The following is a 22,324-nucleotide window of genomic DNA, read 5'->3' on the forward strand; positions in this document are numbered from 1 at the left end:
TTGTTTCACAATACAACTTTGTATTAGTGCTAGTTTATATAACTTTTCAGCACAAAACACTAACTACTAGACAGCATGAAATTTAGTCAATCATCTGCACTTCATTCAATTTTTTGATCAAGACCCGTGAAAAGGGGCAATATATATATATATATATATATATATCACAAAGTATCGTATTATTCCTCTACTCAAGTGCAGCCACTAGACAATATCTGGCCTAACAAGGAAATTCAAATTGTTATAAGAAATTATGTCTTGGTCTCATCTAAAGTTGCTACAAGCTTCAAAATCTCAGGCTTTTGAACTGAAGATTAGATTGACCAATATATTAGGAATTATAAATGAAACAACTGTTTTTGAAGGGAATTGTTTGCAAGTAGTTCCTTTTAAGTTATCCTTTGGGAAAATTCAAAACATACCATGGTATAGTTTAATACAATCATTTGGAAGTTATCTCAGCAAGTTTCTGGATAACAGGGTAAGCTGCAATAACTATCAGGAATTATAAGACTCTTGGGTTCTCTTCAAGTTTTAGTGAAGTACAACATAAATGACAGGTCAACTACCCTTTCCTTACTTTAGTCTAAATTACATACTGACTTTTTAACCAATTGCCAAATTTAGCCAGTATATGACATTTTATATGCAATGTTTCCACACAGGTATATAGGATGACAAGTAGGGGTAGGCACAGGTGGCAACTGGACCAGGTAAGTGATGCAGTAATTAGGGCAGGTCAGAGTGGGTGGTTGTGGAGTACCACATCTGTCAAGGGGCAGGAAACATTAGTACATTTTTCATGTTATGGTTCTAGTGGCAGGTCAGGCAAGGGAGATTAGGACCTGAGTAAGGGGTCCCAGGTAGGCAGTTTGGGTTCAGAGGAGGGGACGGAAGGACAGGTCCATGGAGGGTGGGGTAGGAGGGAAACCAAAGACTTGAGGAATAGTGAGTCTAGAGTGGCTAAATAGCATTACAGGGTTTGGGAAGTGTAAGTGGACTGGGGGTGGTATAGCTTAGCAATGTGAGTGTGAAGTTTGAGGTCATTTGATTAGATATTCAGGAGTTAGATGATGAAATTTTCTATGTACTTAATAGTTTAATCTTTCTGGAATAACTACTGATTTAATTTCATCGGAACCCTCATGAATCTTGAAGTTAAATAGATACTTTTGGAGGGTACCTATGGTAGAGAAATTGTCCAGGGGAAACTTCAATTTTTTGGCAATTCGTTTCAAGTCTGCTGCAATGGATTTCAGCAAGGTCTCCACGTGCAACTTCCATCTACACTGGAATAACATCATCCAAAAATGCGATCGTTTTTTCTTCTAAATTCTAGGACACTTAGGTCTAGCTAGTGCAATGCCCATCCAAATCTTCTCTGCTCAGTGAACCCAATTCTCATTCCATCAATTTCAGTTGCCTGATTTCAACCAAGTTTGACTAATGCATTGAACATAACCAATCATTTTAGTTCCAAGCAACAGAACCATAAAATCTGATGAACAGTAGCCAAATATCCTAACATCATATGTAAAGAGATGCTGTACTCTACTTGCTTCATCAATTGAATATAGAACTAGCACCACAAAAAGTACTTTCTGTTATTAAGTTTTTAATAATCAGAACTGAAGCAAGTATGAAATTAAACCAACAAGTCCTCTTTCCTCTCTCAAAGTCAGTTCTAAATCTGCCACATTTGAGGAAAAGCTTTACTTTCCTATTTCTTTCTTTATATCCTTCCTTCACTAAGTCCACATCATCAAGCAAAATTCAATACATCAGGCCAATGAGGGACAACCTGAATCAGGAAAGGACAAGACAGAAATCAGTGATACACAGTCCTCCTTCCTCAAAAGTTACTGCAATATGATCATCTCAAACATGTTAAATATGCCACGACAAATCAAACGTGCATGCTATTGTACATAAATGTGTGGTATACCAGATTCTTCCATTCCAACTATAGTCTGTTCTGCTTTATGCTGCAGTGCCAGAAGTGCTGCCTGTCTTCCTTGAAGTGTCTTTAACTGTTCTTGTTGTTCTAACATTCTCTTCAAAAGTTCATGTTGCTTTTTCAAATTTTCCAATTCTTCTTTTGCGTTCCGATGCTGATCATCTTCCTGAAGATGACATGAAAATCTGCAATTACTTTAAAAAGTAGGTTAATCTACAAGACACGCGAAACATTCATGAGCCCTTATGGCATAAGAGGTATTTGGATCTGAACATAAGAGGTATAGTTAGTAAGTTTGCAGACAATGCCAAAATTGGAGGTGCACTGGACAATGAAGAAGGTTGCCTCAGATTACAACAGGAGCTTGATCAGATGGGCCAATGGGTTGAGAAGTGGCAAATGGAGTTTAATTTAAATAAATGCAAGATGCTGCATTTTGGGAAAACAAATCTCAGCAGAACTTAGGACTTTACCATTAAGTGTATAAGGAGTGTTGCTGAACAAAGGGACCTTGGAGTGCAAGTTCATTGCTCCTTGAAAGTAGAGTCACAGGTAGATAGGATAGTGAAAAAGGCTTTTGGTATGCTTTCCTTTATTGGTCAGAGTATGGAGTACAGGAGTTGGGAGGTCATGTTGCAGTGGTTAGGCCACTTTTGGAACATTGCGTACAATTCTGGTCTCCTTCCTATTGGAAGGATTTTGTGAAACTTGCAAGGTTTCAGAAAAGATTTGCCAAGGTTGGAGGAATTGAGCTATAGGGAGAGGTTGAATAGGCTGGGGTTGTTTTCCCTGGAGCGTCAGAGGCTGGCCTTATTGAGGTTTATAAAATCATGAGAGGAATGGATAGGATAAATAGACAAAGACTCTTGCCTGGAATGGGGGAGTCCAGAACTAGACAGTATATGGTTAGGGTGAGAGGGAAAAGACATAAAAGAGATCTAAGGGGCAACTTTTCCACACAGAGAGTGGTACCTGTATGGTATGAGCTGCCAGAGGAAGTGGTGGAGGCTAGTACAATTGCAACATTTAAAAGGCATTTGGAAGAGTATATGAACAGGAAGGATTTGGAGGGATTATGGGCCAGGTGCTGGCTGATGGGACTAGATTGGGTTGGGATATCTGGTCGGCATGGATATGTTGGACCAAAGGATCTGTTTCCATGCTGTACATCTCTATGCCTCTACTCTTGCTTATCGACACACAACTCACTTTTTTCTGTTCATTCATAGGATGTGGACATTACTGGGTAGGCTCATATTTATGGCTCATACTTAATTGTCCTCAAGGTAGTGAGATGCATTCTTGAACTGCTGCAGTCCATATTGTATAGGTACACCTGAAGTGCTACTGGAAGGGCATACCATGATTTTGACCCACAGGGAGAGATGGAATGGTGATATAATTACAGGTGATGATATTCTCATGTTCTGCTGCCCCTGTCCTTCCAGCTGGGAAGAGGTTGAGTTTGGAAGATGTTGTCAAAAACGTCTTTGACAGTTGTTGCAATGCATCGTGTGTATCTCATACAATGCTGTCGCTGTGTCTTGGTGGCAGAGAGAATGAATGCTAAACATGTTGTCACTGAAGGAAGTTTTGAAAAGTGACTGGCTTGACAAGGTTCTTGTTTCATCTGGTTCAGCTGAAGGAAAGTTTACAAAGAACAAGCTGAGATGGAGGACGGCATGCTATGAACAAGCAGAGTTGGAGAAGACTCGCTATGAACAAGTCACCCAACTAATCTCTCCCATTTTTGAAAGGAAACGCTCTTCATCAGTTCAGGGTTAAACCTATTTTTTTGAAAGAGTAATCGAAAGAATATCCCAAGATTCTTTCCTGAGCAAGCTGTGTCTAGAAGACTTCAGTAACTTGACCACATATACCAAAACATCAAACTATATAGCGGGCCAAGTGTCTTTGAAACTCTCTTCCTCAAACGATGGTTGAAGCAGAATCTTTGAATATTTTTTATCCTGGGTAGATGCATTTTCACTAAGCTTTGGGAGAAAGGTTATCAGGGTTGCAGCAATGTGGCGATCAGCCATGATTGTCTGGAAAGGTGGAACAGGTTTGCAGGGTTATGTGGAAAACTGTTGCACCTGATTCTTAGGTCAGTGCACAAAATGATATGTGGACTTCAAAAGGTTAAGCTACAAGAAGCCATAAGACAACTCTCATAGTATTAGCTGGGATGGAAAGCTTTAATAATGCCATTAGGCGACAATTGCTGAGCAAATCCCTGCTCACTGATGCTCTGTACGAGTTGCACCAGGGCCACACAGCTCCTGATCTCACCACAGCCTTGGTTCAAACATGGACAAAAGAGTTGAATTCCAGAGAGAGGAGACAGTGACTGCCCTTAACATCAATGCTACATTTAACTGCTTTATGTAATCATGGAGCCCGAGCAAAACTGGAGTCAATGGGAATCAGAGGGAAAACTTTCCATGGAGATGGGAGTTCATACTTGATACAAAGTAAGATGGTTGTTGTTGTTGTTGTTGGAAGTCAGTCATCTCAGCTCCAGTAGATTATTGCAGAAATTCATCAAGGTAGTGTCCTAACCCAACCATCTTCATGTGCTTCATCAACGACTTTCCCTCCATCATTAGATGATGAGTGGGGTTGTTCGCTGATGACTGCAAATCATAATTCCTCAAATATTGAAGCAGTTCATACTCAAATGGAACAAGACCAGGGAATAGCAAAGGCTTGGACTGACAAGTGGCAAGCATCATATCTGCCATCTAATTGCTAGGCAATGACCATCTCCACTAAGACAGAGAATTACACTGAATCCCCCACTATCAACTGCTGATTGGGGCACCACTGACCAGAAACTGAACAGGACTAACCATATAAACAATACGGTAACTGGGATTCTCTTGTGGCACAGTGGTAGTGTCATTACCCCTGGACCAGGAGGCCTGGTTTCAAGTCCTATCTTGTCCAGAGGGGTGTAATAACATCTCTGAACATTTGATTTTTGAAAAATAGGTTAAGAGCAGGGCATATGCTAAGAATCCTGCAATAAGCAACTCACCTACTAACTCCCCAAAACATGTCCACCAACAACAAGGCACAAGTCAGATGGTAGATAGAATACTCCCACTTGCCTGGATGAATGCCAGTCCAGCAACACTCAGAGACCTGACACCCCACCAGGACAAAGCAATTCACGGATTGCTGTCACATGCACAAACATTCACTGTTTGAATGCTTGGCATTCACCAGTGACACTCAAAGCATCAGAATGTATCACCTACGAAATGATTTGCTGAAATTCACCAAGACTCCTTACACAGCACCTCTCGAACTAACAATTACTACCACCAAGAAGGACAAGGGCAACAGATAAATGTAAACACTATCACCTGTAAGTTCCTGTCCAAGCCACTCACCATCCTATTTGGGAATATGTCACCATTCCTGTTCTATCAATATCTTGGAACTCCCTCCAGAACATCATTGTAGTTGCACCTACACCAAACACAATGCCGCAGTGCAAGAAGGCAGCTCAACACCACATTCTCAAGGGCAACTAATGCTGGCCCAACTAGCGATGCTCACACCCAACAGACTAATTAAAAAAACTCAAGAAGCCTCATGCCACCTGAGACAAAGCAGCCCTCTTGATTTGGACTGTGATGACTCATTTAGGAAAGTGTTCTGATGCTCAAGTTCCACTATTCCCAGGGTCATCACAAAAGTTAAAGATTTAATCAAAGTAGATGAAGACCCTAATTTATTTGCCTGATAAACTCAAATTAACAGAACACACTGCCGAGATTTCTGTATCCAACAAGATCTACCATTACATTATGAATAATGAAATACTAACGTGTAAACAACCATGAAATGTCAACATATAATTCTACTAGATGAAACACTAACCCTCTTTTGCAGATCACTACACATAGGAGTAGCCCAAAAAGCTGAGGGTTGTGATATGACTCAAATGTAAAATATTGATGAGAACAGTTTTTCCTCATCTAGCCTATTCATTTGTGCTAATGAGCAGTCCAGGACAAGAGGCATGGTCCACAGATTAGTACAAGACCTTTCGAAGAGCAATTTGGAAACACTTGCTCACAGCAAGTGTGGGAGCAGTTTGATACTTTCTTTCTCAAATGGCAATCAACAGAAGATCATTTGTTAATTTTAAAATGGAGGTTCATAAATTTTAGAAAGTAAGTGTGGGTGAATTATGCATTGCTACATGGTGTAACTAATAAATTAAGAATGTATGCACACTAATCCTACAACCAATTCCTCAGATCAAACTTTACCACATTCTACCTTTCCTCGTCCTGACGCAAATTGTGGTGAACTATTCCAGTTAGTAAAAATGGCACCATTGAGGTTATGTTACTGAACTAATAATCTCTACCTAATGCTTAACAAGATAATCAAACAACTGCGAATGTTGGAACTCAGAAATTGCTGGAACAACTCAGCAGCTATGGCAGCAGCTGTGCAGAAAAAGCAAAGTTAATGTTTCAGGTCCCGTGACCTAAGATACTACCTAATGTTTAATTGGCATCCCAACTATCACCTTAAACATTCACTCCTGCCCTATTGAGGACAACATAATTGCCTTCTTGTCATATCTAGTTCACTGATGTCCTTTTGCCAGAGAAATCTCCTGTTTGGCCAATAAGTGGTTCCAACTCCAGAGCAATGCAGTTGATTCCTATAAGGGAATATGCTCGAAATGTCGACTCTCCTGCTCCTCAGATGCTGCCTGACTGGCTGTGCTTTTCCAGCACCACACTTTTTGACTGAGATTTGAAATAACCTAGTAAGTCTAAGTTAAGGACAATTAGGAGATGGATAATAAATATTGACCTTGCCAACGACACACAAATTCTATTAAAACACTTCAAAATAGAATAGAATCATAGAATCTCTACACAGTGCAGGTATAAGCCATTTGGCCCACTGAGTCCGCACCGACACGCTGAAGAGCGAACCACTGAACCACAATGCCACTCTGGTGGGCTCTATGAAATAAGAGTGGTTCCATAAATTCTCAATAATGGCAGAGCCAAAGAGGAATGTAAAATACAAAGCACTTGCAGCCATCATTCAGAGACGTGCCAAGTAGACAACTTATTTCAGCAACCATGCAAGGTCCCTTAGAACAAATTAGCCAGTTTTCTTCTAATGTTAATCATTCAATAAGTAGCTCCTACCTTATTAAATCCTTTCATTTCTTGTTTCAATGAAATCACTTTCATTTGCCTGAGGTCCAGGAAGTATTGGCACAATCTAATCACTTCTTATCTCAAGAACCCATCTTGTGAACATTACCTCTAACTCTTCCAGTCCATGAACATTGTTCTTAAATCATGGAGACCAAAACTAAGTACCGAACTTCAGGAACGATCTCACCTTAAGCTCTGTAAAACCAATATTTGCTTTTTCAGGAACTCCAATAACCTTGCAATAAAAACCACAATGTCATTTGCCTTTCTAATTGCTTATTGTACATGCATTCTCTCTTTGCATACTTATCACTTTGTTGAGAATTGCAACATTTAAGAATAACTGTTTAAAAAACCTTTGTGGAATATTTAAACCTGTCAGTGTATTGCCCATTGTCATTTTTCTTTTGGGAAGCCACCAGAATTTGTGAAAAGGGAGGTTAAACAAAATACAAATGTTTTGCCCTCAAGAATACTAGAATGGACTGTCAGTTCTCAAAAATGAGAAGAGTAGCTGCACCATGTAAATTACACAAGAATTAGGAGTACAAGCAGGCTCCAGAGCTGCATATACTGTCATTCAATATACCATGGTTCATTTATACCAAAACCTTTGCCCATTCCATCCCCAAATGCTTTGATCAATCTCATGTCCAAAATTTAATTGATGATCTGAATACAGGTCGTTCTGCTATAACGCACATTTTGTTAATACAAATTTGCAGTAACATGATTGACGAATTGGTGACGCTGCTTCTAAAGCATGAACGTTTAAAGCGTGTGCTGGCTGTAATGTGATTACATCGCCAACACTTTAAGCTCTTAATTTCAAAAGGGTGGTTTTTCTATAATATAGGGTTACACAAGAATGCAACCATCACGTTACAGAAGAACGTTTTGAATTTTGACGGTATTAGGCAAGAACTTTCGAAAGCTGTTTGGGGGCAGGTGTTCGCAGGTAAAAGAACTGTTGGAAAATGGGAAGCCTTCAGTACTCAACTCCTGTAGTATAAAATGACGATTTGCATTTTTTCCAGCTTGAACTGAGAAGCTTCTTCACTGTTCAGTTCTCATTGTCAAGTATGTATTATAATCACTGCAGAGATCGTTTCCACAATCTCAAAAAAAACCCCAAAATACCCATTTTAGGTGGCACAGTGGTTAGCGCTGCTGCCTCACAGCACCAGGACCCAGGTTCAGTTCCAGCCTCAGGTGACTGTCTGTCTGGAGTTTGCACATTCTCCCCATGTCTGCGTGGGTTCCTCCAGGTGTTGTGGTTTTCCCCCACAGCCCAAAGATGTGCAGCTTAGATGAATCGGCCATGCTAAATTGCCCATAGAATTCAGGGATGTGTAAGTTAGATGCATTAGTCAAGGGTAAATATAGAGCAATAGGGCAAGGGGAATGGGTCAGGGTGGGTTACTGTTCGGAGGGTCAGTGTGGACTTGTTGGGCCAGATGGCCTGTTTCCACACTATAGGGATTCTTTGACCTAATAATTGATTTCTTGATATTAGGATTCCACATGCACAGTACCTGGCATAACGCTCATGTTATTTGGAGGTGAAATAATTTAACAATCGACCAGATGTCAAAATATTCAGTTAAAGGTTCCATATCGTATAATAGTGTAATAGATCCATACAAAAGCATTTTTGATCATATCTGTCTGTTCATGGATAGCATTTCAGGAGGTCTTTGGTTACCAAACAAGCAACGTAAATTTTCCCTTTCAAGAAATATTTGTTCCCATAACACCATATAGTGAGCGACTGTTTCTCCCTTGTTGGACAGACTGGTTTTAGGTTAAAGGATCAGTCATTTTGGATGGAGATAAGAACAACGTTTTTTGCTCACATGTTTATAAGTCATTGAAATTCTTTGTTCCAGATTTTGGAGGATACTTAGTTGAGTATACAGGTAGTTCTTCTATAACATGATGATTGCATTCTTGTGTAATCCCATAATATAGAAAAAAACACCCTTTAGAAATTAAGAGCTTAAAGTGTTGGCGACGTAATCGCGTTACAGCTAACGCATGCTTTAAAAGTTTGTGCTTTAGAAGCAGCGTCCCAATTCGTTTGCTGTAAACAATGAAAGCAATATGCTTTTGAATGTATTCTGCCAGTCTTTTGAGACATACGACCAACCCAGATGAAATCATAGGGGCACTGAATTCAAAAAGAGGCTTATTCTTCTTTGCAATCGGCTCAATATCTTTTTGGCTTGACAATGGCATCCTGTTCCACGTGACCACCACTCTTGTTGCTGCTGTATGCTGTTTCACCTGTTGTTCAAATTTTTATGATACCTTACTTTGAAGTAGACTGGGGACTTTTGAGGACCAAAACAGGCTGCTTCAGAATCATTCATTAACTTGCACAATATACACAGAGAAATTCTCTGATCAGGGCAGTCATCACGTCATAGGATTGAATCATAGAATCCCTCGAGTACGGAAACGGGCTATTTGGTCCAACAGGTCTACACCGACCCTCTGAAGAGTAACCGACCCAGACCTATTCCTCAACCCTATTATTCTACATTTATCCCTGATTAATGCTCCTAACCTACACATCCCTGAACACCATAGATAATTTAGTATGGCCAATTCACCTAAGCTGCACATCATTGGACTGTGGGAGGAAACGAGAACAAGAGGAGGAATTCCACGCAGACACGAGGAGAACGTGCAAATTTCTCAGAGGGTCATCGGAGGCAGGGATCGAACCCGGGTGTCTTGTGCTGTGAGGCAGCAGTGCGAACTACTGAGCCATTCTGATGAACCCTAATGCAATATCACGCCTGCACTGTGAACAGATAGCTAGGAATTCATTCACAAACCTTGAAACGTCATAAATCTGAGCAGCTCAGCAAGCAATTTTATTTAATCGCCATTGGCTTAATTTTATATAAAAGGTTCCACCTTCTTGACAAATTAATTTTAAAATTCATAAGGGAAAATAAATTAAGAGTGATCATGTTTAAACAACGAGATTTTCATACATAATCTAATTCCCAGTTTTGTGGTGTAAACAACCAGGCCAAAACAGCATGTTCCACAGCAACACATTTCAGATGGGTTTAAATATGCCCTTACATTTGAAATCCAAGAAAATAATTAAACCATAATAATTAAACAATAATTAATGTTTGCATCAGCTCATCCACCACCACCAACCCACCAGCCTGCTTTTTAACTACAAATTTGAAAAATTAAAGTTATCTCAATGTGCAATTGCACAAGTACATTGACTTATTCAACGTTGTGCCAAACAAAACATCATGTTTGAGCAGCCCACGGTTTTCCAAGTTGCAACCCTACTTATAGATAGGGTTTCTTAAAATCAATGTCATGAAGTACATTGTCAAATTTAAACTTAATACTTCAACATATTCCTTGCTTGTTTATGACCTCATTTTTATCATTCTCACCTTCCCTCAACATTTCTCAACCTACTTGGTCTCAAAGGTAGCTCAATTTGAGAGGCTCGTTTCAGAATTACAAAATAAAACCTGTAATACACTTCTACTTACCTATTTTTCATGTTAGAAGTGTCGTGACACTAACAGCTCAAATTTGATAGATTAAAGATTCTACCAAGATTCAGGATGCTGAGGCCCAAAAATGTAAACATTAAACAGGATACTTCTTTTTATTTTCCCCACAAAAGATCACAAACCAACATCAAGGTTTCAAATTGTGTTAATTCAGCCATCTAAATTAGCCTACGATGAGGCCACTAATCAAGATTAACAATTGGTATCAAACTTATGCACAATTCTTCAGATGTTAAGAGTTTTGACCATGGACAACTTTCAATGTGTTGGTTCTCCTACTCCTTGGAGTGTAATAAAAATTTCCATATGGCAGCACAAAGTCAATCTCCTACACGTAGGTACAGGCTTTCACAAGTTCCTTTCTATTTTACTGACACCAAACAGGAAGCCCTGTATCTAGCATGATAAGTTACATCTTAATAAGTTTTGTAAAACGTAGTATCAACTTTTAAAAGAAATATTTTCTTTTGTTACTTGATCAACAATTATTGATGTGAATGGATTAGTTGCCTGAATAGGGAAGCTACAGATTGAAACTAATATCCTAATTGGACATAAACTTAGAGAAACCTTGTTGGGAGGAAGGTGTGGCAGGGAGAAAAGGGTGAAAAGAAGTACTTTTAAGTTGACATACTCAAGTATAATCTTTTGTTTCAATGAATTGGTCAATTGATTAGACTTGAAATATTTGATTACAAGTCGTAATAAACATTTTTTTACGTTTCTGATAGAATATATAAATTAAGGTTCCATGATTGTCTTCACAAAATTAAGGCTCCATGATTGTCTTCACGGTACTAGGTAACTTTCAATTAGTGTTTCAATCTCAAAATTAAAATAATTCTAACTAATTCAGATATAACTCTTACATGCATTTGAACAGCTGCCAATAAGAAAAAAAAATCACCCAAATAATGAAATCAACTTAAAATTATAAAAGGATCAGCAGAACAAAAAAAAACTTTAGACTTGAAAGTTAATAGATTACATGTTTCAAGGACTATGCAATGAAATGGTACCTTGGAGGAAATTCCATGTTCCTTGCCATTAATCCCACTATGCCAGACTCTCCTGTCTTTCAGACCAAGCCTGTCAGTTTCCCCTTTTGGAGTTGAAGTAACTGAAGAGCCCTGTGCTTGGGAGGCTGCATTTCCTAGCTTGTCCTCAATGCAGGGCCGAACACTCAGACTACGAGATGCCTCCTTTATTAAACAGTTTAGTTAAGACATTTATGATTAAAACGCTCATGAAACCCAAGATAAGCAACTTTTAAACAAAATCTGCTCTCACTTTAATACACTTTGTTTAATAAAAGCAGTGTGTGAGGATAAAATTCAGTACAATCTATCTCCAAAATATGCTATCCACAGTAGACTGCAAACATGTTCTAAAGTCCAGGTTATAAAATCAACTGCACTTAACTTAGTATTTGCAAACATGACTTCCACCTTACCGTTGCATCTGATGCCTCAGACTGAACATCTAGATTTAGAGATGTACTATCAGCAACAGAACCAGATCCCACTGCAGAGTCCGTTGTGCCAACTTCATCCTCCTCATTCTCTCTCGCCTGAAACAATTTTTAGAAAAAAAAACCATGTCAGCTGAACATCATAAATAAAAGAAGTGGTTTTCGTAATCCATACTAAACGTGCACTATAACATCCAAAGACTCATGCAGCATGGAAATAGATCCTTTGGTCCAACAAGTCCTTGCTAACCATGTTTCCCAAACTAAACTAGTTCTACCTGCCTGCGTTTGGGCACACCATATCCTCCTGCAATCCTTAAAAATTACAACACAGAAAGTGGCCTTTTGTGATCATGTCTGCCCGAGTTCTTTGTTGGAACAATCCAAAACATAATACTATCATCCCACCCTCACTATAATTGGCAACCAAGTGTTCTATACAAATTCAGTACCAATACATCTACTTAAAATACACCACAAGCTAGGGTCTTCACTGAATTCGACACTATAATATTTTTAGCCATCATAATCAATGGTATGGTGATACTTATTTTTCCACTAGAAATGTGCAAATGTGTGACTTTCTTGAAATATCATAATTAAGGGGACACATTGAAATATCATAATGAAGGGGATTCAATCATGCGAGATTGAATCTCCCATCTCCTCTGGTTCTACGCATAGATGACCGCGTTGATCTTTAAGCAGCCTTATTCTATCCCTAGTTGCTCTTTTGCCCTTCATGTACTTGCACAATCTCTTGCAATTATCCTTCACCTTACCCTGATGTAATAACTGCACAGAGGCTGGTATCCCATCACCAAGTCACCCTTTATTGACGTGTCCACAGTACACTGGCTGTGGCCAGCCAGCTCTGAGTCTATGCCTTGAGTTGAGGAGATTCCAAATCCCCTGTTTATATTGGTCAGCCAGGACTTCGTGATTGTCAAGAGAAGAGGGATTGAATCCCCTTCTTATGTCTAAGTTCCACCCATAGGAAAGACATTATTAAACTGGAGAGGGCACAAAAAAAATTTACAAGGATGTTACCCGGACTGGAGAGTCTGAATAGGCTGGGACATTTTTCCCTGGAGCAGAGGTGGTTGAGGGTTGAACTTATGGAGGTTTATAAAATCATGAGGGACATAGATAAGGTGAATAGCATAGGTCTTTTTCATAGGGTAGGGGAGTTCAAAAAGTGAGGGCATAATTTTAAGGCCAGAGGAGAAAAATTTAAAAAGGGACTCAAGGGGCAACCTTTACACACAATCAGTGGTTTGTATATGGAATGAACTGCCAGACGAAGTGGTTGATGCAGGTGCAATTTCAACATTTTTAAAAAATTTGGATAGGTACGTGAATAGGAAAAGTTGAGAGGGACATGGACCAAACACAGGCAAATGGGAACTAGTTTGGGAAACCTGGTTAGCATGGGTGAGTTAGACTGAAGGATCTGTTTCTGTTCTTTCTGATTACGAATCCCCAAAAGTGCAATAAGTTAAAGCAGTTCATGCACAACCCCACTTCATTCCAAACACCCAGTCATGAACTTACATGATGCCGAGACTGCACAACAAACAGTAATCTTAAATGGGATTACCAAATCAAATGCTTAAGAAAGCAAATAGTTGGTTTCACACCATTTAACAAATAACAAACAGAGTGCATGGATTATGAAAAAATCTTACAAAATATGTTAATAGTTCAAAATTCCATGAACTACCATCATTCTAACATAATGATCTATGGACTTTAACCAAAAATTCATGATGCATTAGACCTTTAATTTCTATTCTGTAAATTTTGCAAGATCCAGCTATTATTTGCAGAACTAAATTGTTGACAATTGTGTAATCCATTTATTATTTTTAAATTGATTTTATTTCAGCCATTGCCAATAGCCAGGTCATGAATTATAATCAACTGTTTTATCTGCATCATTAAAAGTGAAACTAACACCATAATGATTTTTCGATAAACAAATTATTTGTCTTCAGGAATGAGATCAACTGAAAAGGTTCAAATATTTTGCATCAAGGAATCATGTACACATTAGAGCACAAAGTAGCAAATTCACTGTAGTGTCTTCTCACTACCTATGATGAAACTCTAATGCTTTCAGACTGCGTCAATGTTGTTAAAGCACCATGAATTAAGCAATTGCAAACATTTTATAAAAAACTGCAAAAAGGAGACAAAAGGTCTAATCTTTTTATCTTGCACACATCATGAATAAGATGCAAGAAAGAGACTTGAAAATTGGAGACTGCCAACCTCTGCTGCAATTCTAGTGTATCATGAAGACTCAGCAGAATCTTCATGCCTGTTTCAAGAACAATTACTTTTAGCTAATTCTTCTTCATGTATTTTCATGCCAATGTTGGCCCAACGAATGAGCACCCTCTTCTCACACCATACAGCTTAACATCCTTTTCTTCAAGACTGTTTCATGCAAACTCATCCCTGATGGGCCCAAGTTGAAAATCTTTGGCTACTTGCCTCCTTTTAGCAATTTTAAGCTCTGTATTGTGAAACAATCACTTAGAAAAGATCTAATTAACTTAGTGTTGAGAACTTTACATTTATGAAAATGTTCAATTTTTACACTTTCATAGATTTCAATGACTGATGATATATTCAAACTTTATCTAATCTACTCAAAAAAAATATAAAATATCCAGCATGGGGATGGAGAGGAGGTGGTAAAGAAAAAGAGATAAAAAGACAAAATTACAGTAAGGTGCTAGGCAATCACAAAAGTACTCCAGTCAGTTGCAGTAATAATTTATAGATTTCAAACTCAAGTCATGTCCTCAAATTTGTGATCAAATAGCATACTTCGGTTTGTGTGGATAAAATGTCCAACCAGCAGTAATGGGGAGTAGAAAAGATTTTCAAGAAGGATTCTTTTCTCATCTAAGAACAATTTGTTACAAACCAGGAAAATCACATACTAATCCTTCATGAAGATGGAAGATGAAGATTTTACGACGTAGGTGTTAGCAATGTTTTATGAACAAATTTACACACACACACAGGAGCACAAGTAGGCCGTTTGGCCCATCAACTCTGCTCGACCATTTAATTAGATCAATGCTAATCTAACAATCCTCAAATCCACTTTCCAGCCTCAGACTCCAATCCTGGATTTCATGATTGAATTAGAAATCTGCTTATCTTAGCTTTGAATATATTTAACGACCCAACCTTGATAGCTTTTTGCAGAAAAAAGTTCAACAGATTCACAACCCTCAGAAGAAATTCTTCCCCATTCTGTCTGAAATAGTTGATCCCTTATTCTGAGATTATGTCCTCTGGTTCTAGGCTCTCCCTCAAGAGGTGGCAATTACACAAGACTACCACATCAAGCCCTGACAAGAGTCTTATGTGTTCCAATAAAGATGAGGCTTCTTTATGATCAATATTCTATAACATGTTGCACTTGTATCGAAGGATGGTAATTTCCTCCAGAATAATTTCATAAAGTAAATCTACATTGAAACATAGGCCACAATTTCTGAAAACATTCCAGTAACATTCATTCCATGTTACTAATGAACATCAAACTTGGCTCTAATGTTCGCCATTTGCAAACAACCGGCTGAGACCATCTCTTTACTCATCCGATGTCAGTCATTTCATTGGCTGAAATTACACTCAGAGCCAAAAAGCATAAATCAACTTCAAGAGAGAAAAGAGAACTGATTGGAGCAGTAGAAAAAGAGTACAAACCCCATGCGCTACATTTTATGGGTTATGAAATCAAATTCCGTATGATTATGCAAATAAGCCAGAAATACATTCATTTTATGACAAAAAACTACCAAAGTTCTAAAACATACCAGCATTTTCTGTAAAAATTTCATGTAGGATTTTTCTTGTTCTTTCAAATGGTCTATCAGCTGAGACAAGCGTTCAACATTAGCAGATCTTTCATTTTTTTCCATAAGGTCATCTCGCATAGAATGAGCTTTGCTGATATAATCCCGAATCTGGATGAGCCTGCTCACAACCTATTAAGCAGAACAAATATATGCAGTCTGTTTAAAAAAGTGCAATTTCTAATTGATTGTCGGTAGACTGAAAGAAGCAAAAATGACCCTTAGTAGAGTGATATGCTCTTGTTGAATGCGAGAGTTTAGGGAGAGCTTACATGATACTGCCGATTATACTGCAATAAATGCCACTGGTTGCAAATCCTATCAGATAGAATAGATCAGTTATAGAGACAGTTAGAGGCAATGAGGAAATTACAAGAACAAGGGGGTGTGATGGATGGCGGTTATAGGAAGGGAGAAAATTTGCAGATACAGTCACATAGATGGGTTAATTCCAGGAAAGGTAGGCAGGTACTGCAGGACTCTTGTGTGGCTATCCCTATTTCAAACAAGTATGATGTTTTGGGAAATGTAGGGGGTGATTGGTTCTCAGGGGAATATTGCATGAACAGCCAAGTTTCTGGTATCAAGACAGGCTCTAATGCGACGAGAGATACGCCGGGTTCCAAGAGATCAATTGTGTTAGGGGACTGTCTAGGCAGAGGCAAATACAGACATTTCTGTGGTCAGGAGCAGAAATCAGAATGGTGTGGTGCCTCCCTGGTGTCAGGATCAAGGATGTCTCACAGAGGGACAGAATGTTCTCAGGGAGGAGACGGCTCAGCAGGAGGTCACTGTATACATTGGAACTAATGAAATGGGAAGGAGAAAGGATGAGATTCTGAAAGGAGAATATAGAGAATAAGGCAGGAACGTAAAAAGGTCCTCAAGAGTAGTAATACCTGGATTACTCCCAGTGCTGCGAGCTAGTGAGAGTAGGAATAGGAGGATATAGCAGATGTACGCAAGGCTAAGGAGCTGGTGTATGGGAGAAGGATTCACCATTTTTGGATCATTGAAATCTCTTCAGGGGTAGAAGTGACCTGTACAAGAAGGATGGATTGCACCTGAATTGGAAGGGGACTAACATACTGGCAGGGAAATTTACTATAACTGCTCGGGAGGATTTAAACTATTAAGGTGGGGGCGTGAGCACCAGGGAGATAGTGAGGGAAGACATCAATCCGAGACTGGCACAGTTGAGACAAGAAGTGAGTCAAACAGTCAGGGCAGGCAGGGACAAAACAGAGAACAAGGTAAGACTGATAAATTAAACTGCATCTACTTCAATGCAAGAGGCCTAACAAGGAAGGCGGATGAGCTCAAGGCATGGTAAGGAACAAGGGACTGGGATATCATAGCAAATACTGAAATATGGCTGAGGGATGGACAGGATTGGCAGCTTAATATTCCAGGATATAAATGCTACAGGAAGGACAAAAAGGGAGGCAAGACAGGAGGAGGACTGGCATTTTTCATAAGGAATAGCATTACAGACGCATTGCAGGAGGATATTTCTGGAAATACATCCAGGGAAGTTATTCAGGTGGAACTGAGAAATAAGAAAGAGATGTCACCTTATTGGGATTGTATTATAGACCCCCTAATAGTCAGCGGGAAATTGAGAAACAAATTTGTAAAGAGATCTCAGTTATCTGTAAGAAGGGGATTTCAACTTTCCAAACATTGACTGGGACGACCAGAGTGGTAAGGGTTTAGATGAAGAGGAATTTGTGAAGTGTGGACAAGAAATGTTTCTGATTCAGTATGTGGATGTACCTACGAGAGAAAATGCAAAACTTGATCTGCACTTGGGAAATAAGGGCACGTGACTGAGGTGTCATTGGGGGAGTACTTTGGGGCCAGCGACCATAAGTCTATTTGTTTTAAAATAGTGAGGAAAAAGGATAGACTAGATCTAGTTCAAAATTGGAGGAAGGCCAATTTTGAAAGTATTAAGCAAGAACTTTCAAAAGCTGATGGGGGGGCAGACATTTGCAGGTAAAGGGATGGCTGAAAAAAGGGAAGCCTTCAGAAATGACATAACAGGTCCAGTGACAGTATATTCCTGTTAGGGTGAAAGGAAAGGCTGGTAGGTGTAGAGAATTCTGGATGAATGACAAAAGAAATTGAGGGTTTGGTTAAGAAAAAAAAGGAAGCATATGTCAGGTATAGACAGGGTAGATCAAGTGAATCCTTAGAAGAGTACAAAGGCAGTAGGAGTAGACTTAAGTAGGAAACCAGGAGGGCAAAAAAGGGGACATGAGATAGCTTCGGTAAATAGAATTAAGGAGAATCCAAACTTGTAAATGGGTTTTTACAAATATATTAAGGACAAAAGGGTAACTAGGGAGAGAACAGGACCCCTCAAAGAAAGGGTAACTAGGGAGAGAACAGGACCCCTCAAAGATCAGCAAGGCGGCCTTTGTGTGGAGCTGCAGGAGATGTGGGAATATTAAATGAGTAGTTTACATCAATGTTTATTGTGGAAAAGGACATGGAAGATATAGACTGTAGGGAAATAGATGGTGACATCTTGCAAAATGTCCAAATTACAGAGGAGGAAGTGCTGGATGTGTTGAAACACATAAAAGTGGATAAATCCCGAGGACCTGATCAGGTGTACTCCAGAACTCTATGGGAAGCTATGGAAGTGATTGCTGAGATATTTATATCATCGATAGTCACAGGTGAGGTGCCGGAAGACTGGAGGTTGGCTAATGTGGTGCCCCTATTTAAGAAAGGTGGTAAGGACAAGCCAGGGAACTATAGCCTAGTGAGCCTGACGTCGGTGGTGGGCAAGTTGTTGGAGGGAATCCTGAGGGACAGGATGTACATGCATTTAGAAAGGCAAGGACTAATTAGGGATAGTCAACATGGCTTTGTGCGTGGGAAATCATGTCTCACAAACATTTATTGACGAAGTAACAAAGAGAATTGATGAAGGCAGAGCAATGAATGTGATCTATATGGACTTCAGTAAGGCGTTCAACAAGGTTCCCCATGGGAGACTGGTCGGCAAGGTTAGATCTCATGGAATACAGGGAGAACTAGCCATTTGGATACAGAACTGGCTCAAAGGTAGAAGACAGAAGGTGGTGGTGGAGGATTGTTTTTCAGACTGGAGACCTGTGACCAATGGCGTGCCACAAAGATCGGTGCTGGGTCCACAACTTTCCGTCATTTACATAAATGATTTTGATGTGAGCATAACAGGTATATTTAGTAAGTTTGCAGATGATACCAAATTTGGAGGTGCAGTGAACAACGAAGAAGGTTATCTCAGATTGTAACGGGATCTTGATCAGATGACCCAATGGGCTGAGGAGTGGCAGACGGAGTTTAATTCAGATAAATGCAAGGTGCTGCATTTTGGGGAAGCAAATCTTAGCACAACACATACACTTAATGGTAAGGTCCGAGGGAGCATAACTGAACAAAGAGACCTTGAAAGTAGAGTAGCAGACAGATAGGACAGTGAACAAAGTGTTTGGTGTGCTTTCTGTTATTGGTCAGAGTATTGAGTACAGGAGTTGGGAGGTCATGTTGCGGCTGTACAGAACATTGATTAGGCCACTTTTGGAATATTGCGTGCAATTCTGGTCTCCTTCCTATCAGAAAGATGTTGTGAAACTTGAAAGGGTTCAGAAAAGATTTACAAGGATGTTGCCAGGGTTGGAGGATTTGAGCTTTAGGGAGAGGCTGAACAGGCTGGGGCTGTTTTCCCTGGAGCTTCGGAGGCTAATGGCTGACCTTATAGAGGTTTACAGAATCATGAGGGGCATGGATAGGATAAATAGACAAGGTCTTTTCCCTGAAGTGGGAGAGTCCAGAACTAGAGGGCAGAAGTTTAGGGAGAGAGGGGAAAGATATAAAAGAGACCTAAGGGGTAACTTTTTCATGCAGAGGGAGGTATGTGTATGGAATGAGCTGCCAGAGGAAATGGTTAGGCTAGTACAATGGCAACATTTAAAAGGGCATCTGGATGGGTGTATAAATAGGAAGAGTTTGGAGGGATTTGGGCCGGGTGCTTGCAGGAGGGACTAGATTGGGTTGGGATATCTGGTCGGCATGGATGAATTGGACCAAAGGGTCTCTCTGACTCTCTGATTTGATTTGTTATTTTCACTGTTTCTTGTTGCATGTGACACGTTATATTGCATGCTAACCAGACAAATCATACTTTACATAAATACATCAGGGTGATAGACAATGCAGCATATAGCATTACAGCTACAGAGAAGGTGCAGAGAAAGATCAACTCCAATATATGAGAGGTCCATTCACATGTCTGATAAAAGCAGTGAAGTGGCTGTTCTTGAATCTGTTGTATCTTCTGCCTGATGAAAGAGGATAGAAGAAAGTTTAACCGGGATGGGAGGGGTCTTTGATTATGCTGGCTGCTTTCCCAAGATAGTGGGAAGCACAGACTGAGTAAATGGGAGGAAGCTGAATGTGTTGCTGGAAAAGCGCAGCAAGTCAGGAATCTGAAGAAGGGCTTATGCCCGAAACGTCGATTCTCCTGTTCCTTGGATGCTGCCTGACCTGCTGCGCTTTTCTAGCAACACATTTTCAGCTCTGATCTCCAGCATCTGCAGTCCTCACTTTCTCCTAAATGGGAAGAAGGCTAGTTTTCCTGCTAGTCTGAGCAGCACTCCCAACTCTCTAATTTCTTGCGGTCTTGGGCACAATAATTGCCATACCAAACTGTGATGCATCTGGATAGGATGCTTTCTACATCTATAAAAATTGATAAGAGTCATTAAGGAAATGCTGAAATTCCTTACCCTTCTGAGGCTGTAGAGGTATTAATGAGCTTTCTTGATTGTAGCGTCGACATGGCCATTGGTGAAATTTACTCCTACAAGCTTGAAGCTCTCTACTACCTCCACCTCAGTACCATTGCCCTCCACTCTGCTTTCCCAAGTCCTTGACCAGCTCCTTCATTTTACTGACATTAAGGGAGAGATTGTTGTCTTTAGACCATGCCACTAAGCTGCCTGTCTCCTTCCTATACTCTGTCTCAGTGTTGTTTGAGGTCTGACCCTCTACAGCGGTGTCATCAGCAAATGTGTAAATGGAGTTTGAACTGAATTTGGCCACACAGTTGTGAGTGCATAAAAAGTGTAGCAAGGGACTGAGTGCACAGCTTTGTGGGGCATCAGTATTGAGGATAATTGTGTAGGAGGTGCTGTTGCCTACCCTATGTGATTGCAGTCTGCGGATTAGCAAGTCAAAGGATCCAGTTGCAGGGGGAGAGGGAGCAGAGTCCTTTGTCTCGTACTTTGGAGATGAATTTGGTTGGAATTATGGTGTTGAAGGCAGAACTAAAGTCAACAAGTAAGAGTGAGTTGTAAGGTAAGGGAACCGTGGTTTACAACAGAAAGTGCATCTCTTGTTATGCGTTGATGAGGCAAGATGGTTCAGATGAGGCGATGGAGAGTTACAGATCAGCTAGGAAGGGTTATAAAGAGAGAGTTAAGAAGAGCAAAGAGAGGACACGCACAGTCTTTAGCAAGTAGAATAAAGGAGAACCCTAAAGCTTTCTATAGGTATGTGAGGAATAAAAGGATGATTCGGGTAGGAATAGGGCCAGTCAAAGACAGAAGCAGGAAATTGAGTGAGGACCCTGTGGAGATCGGAGAGGTGCTAAACGAACATTTCTCATCGTTTTTCACTCAGGAAAAGGAGAATATTGTAGAGGAGAAGAATGAGGTACGAGATATTAAGACTAGGAAAGATCGAGGTTAGTTATGAACAGGTGTTATCAATTCTAGAAGCAGTGAAAGTAAACAAGTCCCCTCGGCCGGATGGGATTTATCAGAGGATTCTCTGGGAAGCTAGGGAGGAGACATCAGAGCCTTTGGCTTTGATATTTGAATCGTCATTGTCTACAGGTTTGGAGGATTGCAAATGTTGTGCCCTTGTTCAAGAAGGGCAGTAGAGATGACACAGGTAATTATAGACCAGTGAGCCTTACTTCTGTTGTAGGAAAGTTTTTTGGAAAGGATTATAAGAGATTAGATTTATAATCATCGAACAAGCAACAATTTGATTGGAGATAGAACATAGAACATAGAACAATACAGCACAGAACAGGCCCTTCGGCCCACGATGTTGTGCCGAACATTTGTCCTAGCTTAAGCACCCATCCATGTACCTATCCAATTGCCGCTTAAAGGTCACCAAAGATTCTGACTCTACCACTCCCACAGGCAGCGCATTCCATGCCCCCACCACTCTCTGGGTAAAGA

The 22,324-nt window shown here is 39.9% G+C and overlaps 1 protein-coding gene across 8 annotated transcripts in view; it reads right to left on the bottom strand.

The window, feature by feature from the left end:
• pcm1 (pericentriolar material 1) overlaps positions 1–22,324 on the bottom strand; it is a 149,095-nt gene that overhangs the window by 110,439 nt on the left and 16,332 nt on the right. For 6 of the 8 annotated variants that reach the window (XM_043689926.1, XM_043689959.1, XM_043689950.1 and 3 more), the window contains exons 5-8: positions 16,035–16,205; positions 12,175–12,291; positions 11,741–11,923; positions 1,946–2,123 (exon numbers count right to left, since the gene is read on the bottom strand). In XM_043689926.1, the coding sequence (XP_043545861.1) occupies positions 1,946–2,123; positions 11,741–11,923; positions 12,175–12,291; positions 16,035–16,205 (649 nt within the window). The remainder of the gene's footprint in view (positions 1–1,945; positions 2,124–11,740; positions 11,924–12,174; positions 12,292–16,034; positions 16,206–22,324) is intronic. The other 2 variants (XM_043689977.1, XM_043689969.1) reach the window with 1 other exon arrangement.

Source organism: Chiloscyllium plagiosum, chromosome 1 (genome assembly GCF_004010195.1).
Source record: "Chiloscyllium plagiosum isolate BGI_BamShark_2017 chromosome 1, ASM401019v2, whole genome shotgun sequence".
NCBI lineage: Eukaryota > Metazoa > Chordata > Chondrichthyes > Orectolobiformes > Hemiscylliidae > Chiloscyllium > Chiloscyllium plagiosum.